General features: G+C 32.3%; 1 protein-coding gene and 1 pseudogene across 1 annotated transcript; one reads left to right on the top strand and one right to left on the bottom strand.

Annotated features, from left to right (window-relative positions):
• Positions 1-3667: 3667 nt before the first annotated feature.
• On the top strand, positions 3668-6445 carry LOC129290087 (aldose reductase-like; annotated as a pseudogene).
• A 483-nt stretch (positions 6446-6928) lies between these two features.
• On the bottom strand, positions 6929-9999 carry LOC129291645 (probable protein phosphatase 2C 65). The gene is made up of 5 exons (XM_054929125.1): positions 9365-9999; positions 8685-8999; positions 8280-8397; positions 7962-8185; positions 6929-7662 (listed from the first exon to the last, which is right to left on the bottom strand). The coding sequence occupies exons 1-5, from the start codon at positions 9578-9580 to the stop codon at positions 7267-7269; spliced, it is 1269 nt and encodes a 422-aa protein (XP_054785100.1). The 5' UTR covers positions 9581-9999; the 3' UTR covers positions 6929-7266.
• Positions 10000-11611: the final 1612 nt, after the last annotated feature.

Raw genomic sequence — 11611 nt, 5'->3', positions numbered from 1 at the left:
GGGGAAGAGGGGTGGAATTAATGAAATAGAAAAATAGTACCGCATGTGTTATTTCATAATGAGGATGATGCAGAAGAAGGAGAATTACTGTTTCGGCACGTGAAAAATCATTAGAAAATTGAACAGAAACAAGACAGGACAGGACTCTGCAATCGATCTGCAATTCTGCAGATGGGATTGATGGAAATGAGGTCTCTCAGGAAAATTGTCGCGTGTGTGTGAAGAGACTTAATAGAAATACCAAGTCCAAGTTTTCACACCAACATGTACACTTGTGTCGTCTGCACTGTCTTCAGTTTTTAAAAGCCTGACCCAACACTCATCCGGTTTCGACAATGATGTGACCCTGTTTAATCCAAACTCAGTCAAGAGCTGGAAAAACCATGGTTGAACTGGTTGATGCTTATGTGTGTGTGTATATATATACTGGCACCAATAAGTTTAAATATTTCGGTGGAAGCCTCAAATTAAGAAATAAAACCTGCGAGGATTATGGTCCTCGGCGGATATTATATTTTAAGGAAAATTATAAGAGTACCATCTATTTTCCTGTACTCATCTCTAGAGTAGAATGCAGATTATTGAAGCTTCATGCATGACTTCAATATATCAATGCAGACAAAAAAAGATATTTTAATATTTTCTTAAACATATATTGTGGCTTCAGTGCCATAATACTCTAAAGGCTATGTTTTTGCATTTCGGACATACGCCCTAATAGTTTGGTCTTTTGATCATTGCGGCCAATTTTTCCCAGACTACAGTAAAAAACCGTACAATAAAACTAAAATCAAGACATCTCTAAAGCCGTCATGCTTTTACAATTAAGTGACGGACTGTCAAATAATAAGATAATAACAAAATTTTTATCAAAAACTTTGTGGGTTAAAAAATTAATGTATCAATTTGTTTCTTTGTAATTGTAATTGAATATGATTTCTTAATCTCTCATAGAAAAATTCTTGATGTTCTTGATAATAGCAGAGAGAGGGTGATAATGGAAGAAATTGCTTTCAACAAGAGAAAGAGCCTTCAAAGAATTAAAATAAAACGTTAACTCTAAAAATTTTAGCATATCAATAAAGGTTAAACTCTTTTAATATTCTTATAAGTTTAGTTGTTGTGCTTAGTTGATATCCAAGATTTTTGGAAAAGCCTTTAGTCTTGTTACCCTTATTGCCTTTGATAAGGCCTCCACATGCAACAAAACCATTATGGTTTACCGAACCATCGACATCCAAGATTAGGCAGATTTCATCTTGCTTCATGTCTGGTGTCAATCTTATTCAACAAGTCAAGATTGGATTAAAGCTTCAAGTTGTTGATGATTTGTTGAGAATTAAAGAAAGCAATGTCATTGTTTAAGTTAATATTTTTGAAGTAGAGTTTTTTGCATATAGCTTTTCAAATGTTCCAGCAGGCATGAGCAAAAAATTTTTGCCAAAGCAATTGTCTTGTAGATAAGCTCCCTACTTCATTTTTAGCATTTCAAATAATCCAACACTGTATATATATATATATATAGAGAGAGAGAGAGAGAGAGAGAGAGAGAGAGGTATTAAACTTTGTGGGATTGATTAATTTTTTCCAAACCTCCTTGACTTTCTTGTAGTCTCATAAAATATGAATAACAAAGTTAGGAGAGTTACAATCAAGGAAACAAGAACGATGTTGGGAAATATATCCATTAGAGAGAGTGACATTAATTTAAAGCCGATCTCAAGCAGCTTTCTCAAGAAAGTATTTAATTTTTTTATAAGTAGGCCATTTTTAAATCTTAGACTAGATATCAATGTGTCTCCAAGTTTTATGAGTCTTATAGCTTTATAGGCAGATTTTATAGAAAATTACCATCGAATGAGAGCCTCTAAATAAGAATGTCATCCTTACCATGCTTATTAGCTGATTGCACAAGAGCAATATGCTTAATAGTGTCAGGGTGGAGGTAGTGTCATAAAATATCAAATTTCCAACTACCAGCAGGCTTGCAAAAATTTGAGACTCTAATATATCAAATAGAATTAATATTATGGGAGGCATGTTTAATAAGAGGGTCGAGAAATTCATTTATCATATAAAAAGAATATTTTATCACCTTTATCCACTTTTCAACTAGTGTGAGTTTTGAATTTGTCCCAAATTTTGCTTATGCTATTTTAAGTAAGGAAGAGTTCGGTTTAACTACTATGAAAATGGTGGGCTTGTTGCGATTATATGTAACACCCGCGCCCAATTTCATTCTGTTTTAGTTTCGAAAGTTTCATTCTTTTTGCAATTTGGTTCTTGTATTCTTAATTAGCATTAATTGATCCTATGGTTTTAAAATATTAAATAAATGGTCCTCATGCTTTAAATATATTCACATAAGTGTTAAATAAATGTTTTCAAGCATCGAATGAATTTGATCCTAGCCAAAATTAGTGATAGTATTTACTATCGAGTCGGGCGCATGATCTCTCCCTTTCTTTTTTTTCCTTTTCCTCTCCATTTCCTTAATGTTAACCGTACAATTTATGTGGCTCTTATCTCATTATTCAAATTAAAGTATCAGCTGTAATCTAATACCATTATTACCTAAACAATTTATCCTTAAAAAAATTGCTTCAGTTTGTGCATAAAAAATGATTATGAATTTTTTTATTAAAATAAACAGTGTCATTTGAAAAAAACAAATGCTATTAATTTTTTCCAAACTATTTAGTTTAAAATTTTATTCTTGTGTTTCAAATTAAATTATTATAACTTTAATCATTATTTTAGCTTTATTGTATTATTTATAAATAAAAATATTAAAAATGGAGAAGAAATATTAATGTGTATATATAAGTATATTATTTATAAATTCAAAAAAAAGTTCCTACCAAAAAATTAAAACTGTTTCATTGAGTAAAACTAATTTTTAACTGTTTTAAATCAATTTATAAATTTTAAAAACTGTTTTAGTGGGGAAAATATTAATGTGTATGTACATAAAAATATTATTTATAAATTTCAATGTAGGACCATATGTTACTGGAAGAACATCGCATCAGAAAAACGTAAAAATTAGTTTACTCAATACTCACTAAAACAGTTTTTAATTGTTTTGATAGGAACAGGTTTAAAAATTTATAAATAATATATTTTTTAATCTTTTAAATAACATATTTATATAAATACATTAATATTTCTCCATTTTTAATATTTTTTATTTATAAATAATACAATAAATATAAAAATAATGATTAAATTTATAATAATTTTAATTTGAAACACAAGAAGAAAATTTTAAACTAAATAGTTTGGAAAAAATGTAATAGCATTTTTTTAAATGACACTGTTCTTAATAAAAAATTCCAGAATTTTTTTTATACACGAACTGAAACCGTTTTTTTAAAGATAAATTTGTTTAGATAATAATTGTGTTAGATTACGGCTGGTACTTTAATTTAGATCGTGAGATAAGAGCCGCATAAATTACACGGTTAAAACGGAGAGAGAAAGAAGAAAAGGGAAAGAGAGAGACCTTGCGCCCTGTATCTAATATGACAAGTAATATTGAACAAAAGAAGTAAAGAACAGTACATCCGGAGGGAATTTTATTTCACATCTATTACTAAATTTAAGGTATAATGATGATTTATTTGGTATTTAAAATTGTAGGAACAAAATTAATGCCGGTTAAAACATGGCAAATCGTAAATTAGGTGAGATTTTGAGGATCAAAAGTTACATTTTTCTTTCTTTTTCTTTCTTTTTTTTTTTTTGCTTTTTATGTTCAATCCATATAGTGGGATAACACTTATTATTATTGGTGTCTAATTTTTTTCTAAGATTTGATTTATGCAGATTTGTACTGAAAAAGAATGGGAAATAAAGATAAATAAGTAAATGTGCCAATATACATATTAGAAAATTACTCTCTTGAAATCACAATGTAAGATATCTTCTAAAAAACTTTATTTAATCTAAAATATAGGGTATTGGATAACTTTTGCATTTGTTTTTCTATCCACACCCCTAATTTATTTATTACTCTTTTAAAAAATCATGTATTAAAATAATTATTATTATTATCAAAGCTTTTAAAGAGATTTATTAAAGAATAAATAAATTGAATTTAAAATTTTAGAATGTTACGTAAATTGTGAATTAGTTAATTAGACTTATATTAAATCTGAGAGGACATATATATGTATTTTTATTTTATTTTTTTTTCGTTGCTTGTTCATCATTTTTTTTATCTTTTTTTTATTTTTACTTTTTCTATTTATAATAGTTTAATTAAAAATACATAACAGTAGTTTACAAGTCTTTGATTTTTGTGGGTTTCTCATATCTTGCTCTCTGCAACACTCGTTTAGGCACATGACATGTTGGGAAACGTGTAAGAAGCTGTATCATTACAATCATCACGTACGTTTTTTGGCCACATGTCTCGTTATATTTGACCCTCAAGCTTGGAATTCTTATCATATTCACATCTTAGAATAAAGCAGTGAGGAAAAAATAAAGAACTCTCAGTCCTAAACTTCTGGTGGACATCATCTGCTGTTGAACTGGGGACTTGGAAAGAAGGATCTGTTGCTGCCTTAAACTTCTTCCTCTGTCTTTTTTAGCAGTATCAATAGCTTCATCTTCTGTTGTGTAGATCTTTAGATTATGAAACAGTTCAACATAACTAAGTACGTTAATTAACTCATACATTCATTCTTTTGTGGGATTCTCATGGAATCTATGGTTCTCTGCAGGCTGGTTATAGGCACATCGACACTGCTTGGGAATATGGTGTTCAAGAAGATGTATCATTATCATTATCATTATTTTTTTTGGCCAAGATGTATCGTTATATTTTTTGGTCTTTCTTCAACTGTTTTGGGATGAGTTCTTATCCACTAAGATTCTCTGATCTTACAATAAATTCATTTTTAAGGAAAAAATAAATCGAAGTCTCATGTCTCCTCAAACTGTAACTACAGGTTGGACACGGAATTCAGTCTGCCATGCAAGCAGAGTGGAAAGGAAGGATCTGTATGTCACCTCTAAACTATGGTAATGAAATCTTCTGGTGGCATATCCAATTCAGTTAAACTAATTCCTTGGACTTAATTTAATCATTCATCGACCTGGTCATATGTCCAAATTAACTTGCCTAATAAACGCCTTGAAAGTTGAAATTTCACCATATAGTGATGGGTCAGACGAAATTGTTGTATAGTTAAAACTATGAACTTGTTTAGAACTGGACGGTTGAATGAAACGATCAAATTATTATTATTATATGCAGGTGCACTGACTTGACCCCTGAAAGGGTTCGTCCTGCAATCACCAACACACTTCAAGAACTGCAACTTGACTACCTTGATCTTTACTTGGTAGAGTAATTTAATCTAGTGATATCATTATGTTTTCTTTTTTTTTTGGCCAGATTTTATTATGCTAAGTATCAGTCTTTCTCTTTTTTCCACTATAAGATCAGAAACAGAGAATTGATTGTAAATTGATGTATAAAAAAAATGCAGATTCATTGGCCATTTCGTCTGAAAGATGGAGCCAAAAGACCTCCCTGTGCAGGAGAAGTGTTGTAGTTTGACATGGAGGGAGTGTGGAGAGAAATGGAGAAACTTGTGACGGATAAACTTGTTAGAGACATTGGAGTCTTCAATTTCACTCTTAAAAAGCTTGATGAACTTCTGGATTTGGCTCAAATAATGCCTTCAGTTTGCCAGGTGATGAATTCATATATGCATTTACGTCTTGGTGCAAATAATTCATTTATGTCTCACCAAGCATTAAATTTGCTTAGCGGTTTGATTTAGATGGAGATGCATCCTGGGTGGAGGAATGACAAGATGCTTGAAGCATGCAAGAGGAATGGAATCCATGTCCAGGTAATTACTTGTCTAGTGCTAATTTTTTTTATATAGCACTTAAGATTTTCTATTTAATATAATGTCAATCAATAATTGGAGCACTGAAAGTAAAATCTGTGTGTAGGCCTACTCACCACTGGGGTCACAAGAGGGCGGGAGAGATCTGATCCATGATCCGACGGTGGATAGGGCAGCCCAGAAGCTCACACAAGACTCCAGCTCAAGTGTTGGTGAGGTGGGCCATTCATAGAGGGACAAGTGCCATCCCGAAATCCACTCACCCTGAAAGAATCAAAGAAAATATTACAGTTTTTTAATTGGGAATTCCGGAGCATGACTTCATCGCTCTCAGCAGCATCACATCAGGTATCAAAAATATGAATTCTTCGGAGATAAGTCTCTGCCAACAGGTTGCTGGTGTTAAAATAATTGAAATGTATAACTGGATCACTAATTCTGGAAATATATTTGAAATATGGGGCAATTGGTGGATGCAGAAACGAGTTCTAGATGGTGAAGAGCTGTTTTGTGACAAGAGTGAGGGTCCATACAGGAGTGTTGCAGACATCTGGGACCATGAAGACTATCAGTGACTGCTTTTTCTTTTTCGCTTTTCTAAGGGTTCTATATTGTTGCTTTCAAGGGACTAAAATGACTATAGTTCAAAGTTGTAATTTTAGCGCAGACATTGAAAATCTGTCGAGTCTTCTTTAACTTTAGGTATTAAGCTCAAAGATCTCTCCTGTTTTTTATTATTTTATAATTTAAGTATTTCCAAAAGCAGCAAGACCTTTTAAATCTTCTACACCAGATGGTTCGTTCCTTTCAAGTCATAGTTTCTGCTCGCTAGAATGACCTGATTTTTCCGTAACATGCGATGGTCCATCAGATGCTTTTTTTTTTTTTTTTTTGAGCAAACCATCAGATGCTTTTTACTGAGAAGAAACTGAACTACTGAATAATACTGATCGAGAACGCCAAGAGACCAAAATTCTAGAAGAATAGATCATAACAATAGGAGAACACGTCCACATGATGATATTAGTCTCAGGCGGAGTTCAAACAGAATTTTGAACTGAAACAACTGTTATTCATATTTATATCATATATTCTTCCTTTCAGAACAGGCATTACAAACTATAGTGGTCATATATAATTGACATTGGTCTTACAATTGAAGACAGGCATTATGGTTTTAAGTAACATTGTTGCTCCCATTTTCTCTAGTGGTAATATGCAGACATTGTCCACTATTATTATGCTGTATCTGTTTAACTCACACTCTTCAAACCCTCTATTTCAACCTTCTAATACAACTAGAGGTCCAACCTTTGGCTATTAATGACTTGCCGAAAGGTCTCTCCAGATTCACTGAAACTGAATTCTTGGTCTTGAGGGGATATTTATGGCTGAACTAGTGAACTTCAACTCCCTCAAGAAACTGAGATGGATGCCTCCTGTTCACATCCCTAATGAGCCCGGTAAGTTTAGATATAGAGTTGGCTCTGGATAACCCTTTAAGAGCTACCCATTCATCCTTAGAGACTAAACTGTCTAAGCTTCTGGTGTCTTCATTTCTGGCAGATTCATGGTAATGCTTCCTTTGACGCCTATTTTCCCCAGATTTGGTTAAGCCTGGCTGATCTTTCAGAAACAAGCATATGGCTGCACAATCATCAACCTTGGCACCAGGAAATTTATAATCCCATGCCTGCACAGCTCGCTTTACCAACAATCTCGCCGCTCTGGACCTCCTCGGTGCTGAAGCAACTATTTCTATAACTTCATCATTTGTCAATGCATCCCAAACCTGCCAAATAAATCAATAAATAAAGTTCAGTCCTGCTTGTAACTAGATGCATGTACTTTGTGGAAAGCGGTTTCTGCTTGGGCTGGAGGTGTTTCAAATGGAAGTACTAAACTATGATTGTAGGCTTCCAGAGGGATTAAAACTTTCAGATGAAGCTCATTTTGATCTTGATTACTGAGGCTTATGCCATATAAGCTATCGACTCATTAATTGTTCCAGTGAACTTTATTGCCATATGGGAAATAGTGAAAGATCAAGTTTTCATCAACTTTTTAAAGTGGAGATTCTTCATAGCTTACCCCATCAGTGGCCAGAACCACAAATTCATCCTGCTCGGTTAATCTTCGATAGAAGACATCGGGAGATGAGATGAGGCCATAATCTTTTAAGCAAAAGTCTCCAAAGGCTCTTGACATAGCTAGTCCAGGGCAGTCTTCATCAGGCATCCACATTCTGTACACATCAGGCTCTTCTTCCTCAGCGAAAACCCTGCCTTCACAGCTGCGGATCCTTTCAGCTTCACCTGAGTGACATTCAAGAAGAAAAACTCGTTAGACCCATGTGATTGTAATGTAAGAAATAAGAATGAGGCATTTGAGGGCAATGTAAAGACCTACTTGGGATATCTGGTTTCAAGTCAACAGTAAGTTGAAGAGGAATGAGTTGATCTCTAGCCCCTCTCGTGCAAAGAACCGCTCGAGAATCACCTAAATTGCCAATTATCAGCTGGTCACCCTGAAATTTCAAAGGACGAAAAAGGAATTATTGAATGAAAAGTTTTCTTAAAAATCAGATGACAATAAGATTGTGATTTGCACAGCCTAGGCTTACAAGAATTCGAGAAATTGTTGGGAGCCAAATAATCCACAACCAGCTGACGCAAGAAACCAATAGAAACTCAAAAGAATGAGTCAATAGTGTGTCATTGAACCCCACGGTTAACAACACTCATGTTGATGAATTTTCCTCAGCTGTAAGAAAAAACATCATATGATGTATCAAAGAAATTCTCCTAGGTATACCTGTTTGATTACAGTTACAGCAGTGCTGCCGCTGTAAAAACTGTTGGTGTTGATGTCCCGAGCAATGGCTTGATCCATCTCGTTGAAGGATTTCAAAAAGGTGTTCTCCCATGAAGCAAGGGACAATGCTTGGTGATTTTCACCTTCTGCAGCATATGCATCTCTATGCATGAAGACCTTTTGCTGTGACATTTTGATTGCTGCAGAAAGCTTTGAGGGTAAATGTTTGCGTACATATCGAGCAACCACATGCCCAAAAGGACCGTGACCATCGAACACACCACAAAAGATCTTATCTTTTTCTCCATTGAAGTCCTAGTAACATATCATATCAAACATTCATCAATATAAACCATGGGAATAAGTTAAACTCAAGTTTCTCATATCAATATCATCCATATATGTATTTTTTCATTTCTCGTACAGCCCAGATATCCAGTTGAACAAAAGAAAAACCAAAGCATCTTGGTTCATGTCTTGATTAATGGGTATCAGTAGCAGACATACAAATATTGCTTCTAAAGTTTGCTGTCATAATCTGTTTTGGGGCAATACAGCTTAAGATGTTGCTCCAAAACGTTTAAGAAATTGTGTGAGGACCCTTTGACGAGACAAACCAGGGTCAGACCTGTATAAGAAATAATGGAAATTGTATGAAAATCAGAAGAAATTATATATACCTCCCAAACTGTCATTGCATCTTGATTGACTTCTTTTCTTCCCTGCTGGCTGTACATTGACACAAACCTAGAGTGTCCTCTTAGCCTGACTCGCCCTTCACCTTCACCATATGTGGAAATGGAAATATGGTCCTCTACGGGATCAAATTCCTTCTCATTCACCTCATTTTCCATTGAATATTGACGAGGAACATTGTCACTACAACAATTCCCCATAGAACCAAAACAACCAAATTTTACAAGAATAAAAATCACAAAAAAGGGAACCCCTCAGAATTCTAAGGAAAACCCAGAAAATTTTCCGAGAAACCCAGCGAGAAAATGAAGGAAAATAGTAAATGTCTAAGGACCGGGAAGGCTAAGGTTGATTGAGAAGCAGGGAAGAAAATGGGAAATGGAAACAGAAACTATAGAAAGTGGGGAGAAGGCCACATATGCATGCGAAAACAGAATGTGAAGGAACAATGAAATGAAGAAGTAATCATAATGGGAAAAAAGTCTGAATTGAAACTGTGATTTCAGAAAAAAGATGATGAACTGGTTTGTTCAATTAATCACCGGCCGGCAATCCCCATTGCATTTCTCAAAAGGAACAGCAAAAAGGAAATGCAAAGATTAATGACGTCAAGAGATTCTCAAACAGACTTCGTTGCGCTGAAAATTATGTGGGAGAAAACGACAGCTAGGCATTGCTTTTCCTGATGACCATAACGACCATAATTGATTATTAGGGCATTAATTAAAAATCATTTGTAGAATGTCAGTTAAGTACATTAAAAGGAAAAAATGGCATTGAAGGATCCCAGATTTGTAAGACATCAAGAAATATCAGCTTTTTATAAATAAAAAATAAATGAACAAAAATATACCTGTGCTAACTTAATTGCAAATTTTGTAAGTTTATTTGCAAATCCTGGAACTTCAACTGCAAATTTCAACAACTCAGTTATAAATATCTGAAGCTCTATTTCAAATAGGTTGTTGATTATGGAAATTTTGTAAAACCTAAAAACTCAACTGTAAATATCGAGCGCTTGGTTGCAACTTGCAACCCCTGAAAATTCATTCATAAAAATATTCCCCAATTGAAGATTTATTTGTAACTAATATTTTAAACAAGTATTTTAATATATTCCTTCCATTTTAAAAATATAAAAATTTTACCTTTCAATAAAGTAGTTATTTATCTTTAAACTAGTGCTATCTTTTTATATATATTCTGATTTAGTATAGTATTTTATTTAAAATAAATATAAAATAATTTATTCATTAAGAATATTTTTGAAAAAAAGGTAATAGTTACACTTTAAAATATTAAAAATACCTTACACCTTATATTTTTTGAGGGAGTATATAATACACTTTTGAAATTTGTAATTTGTAATTGAGCTTTTAGAATTTGCAACTATAATATATTATCATTTGTGTAAGGATATTTTTATCCATTAACTTATGCTATCTCACAAATTCATTGTCACCTGATATCAATTTTTTCGTTTTAATGTTCCTTCTATGACATTCTCCTTTAGTTTTATCAACCCTAAGCTGATAATGGTATTGGCATCCATCTTTTGAGTGTTTTTTAGATCAGAACTTTTGAGTTTATATTTTGCAAAGCTTTTGAAATTAAGCCATTAAATTTGATTTGGTAATGAATAATAAAATTTAAAGAAGATTAACAGGCAATTTTACTCTTTAATTATTCATGTAGGGGTGTCTATAACCTTAAACATTTTTTTGCGTAAAGTTTCACTTTTATGGTTAATCAAGACATTATAAAAAATGGCCTCAAAAATTATAAATAAGTAATTTATAATAAAATTAATGTCAATTAAATCTTTTAAATTATAAATAAACTCTAAGAACATAATGTCATTTCATATCCATATAAAAGAGAAAAAAATACTATTTCAATCAGTCACTTTGACTAGCTGATTAACAAATCACCATTATTAACAGCAACATTGATAAGTAACTAAAATGTATTATATTTGTTTTAATAATATCTTATTAAAATGTTAAAAATATTAATACTTTAATATATAAAAATTTAAATGTTATTATTTATGAATCTTTATGCACAGTTTCTAAGTAAAGTAGCTGAGTTATTAATTTTTAAAAGAAAATTTATAAATTTTGAAAAATATTTATAAATAAAAATAAAATTTAAATTATTAATATTAAATTATTAATATTTTATAAGATGTTATTAAAACAACTTATTATTTTTTTTTCCAAAATTACTAA

The sequence above is a fragment of the Prosopis cineraria genome, unplaced genomic scaffold, assembly GCF_029017545.1.
Source record: "Prosopis cineraria cultivar Desert tree isolate PC_DT_omini unplaced genomic scaffold, ASM2901754v1 PC13, whole genome shotgun sequence".
Classification (NCBI taxonomy): domain Eukaryota; kingdom Viridiplantae; phylum Streptophyta; class Magnoliopsida; order Fabales; family Fabaceae; genus Prosopis; species Prosopis cineraria.
This window is presented reverse-complemented; position numbering and strand designations above follow the sequence as displayed.

Bases quoted from the DNA above. Each gene is read 5' to 3' on its own strand.
- LOC129291645 (XM_054929125.1), bottom strand. From the start codon at position 9,580: ATGGGGAATTGTTGTAGTGACAATGTTCCTCGTCAATATTCAATGGAA. The intron at 8,186-8,279 runs GTAGGTCTTTAC...AATGTCACTCAG, and splicing joins CTTGAAACCAGATATCCCAA to GTGAAGCTGAAAGGATCCGC. The intron at 7,663-7,961 runs GTAAGCTATGAA...TTTATTTGGCAG, and splicing joins TGGTTCTGGCCACTGATGGG to GTTTGGGATGCATTGACAAA.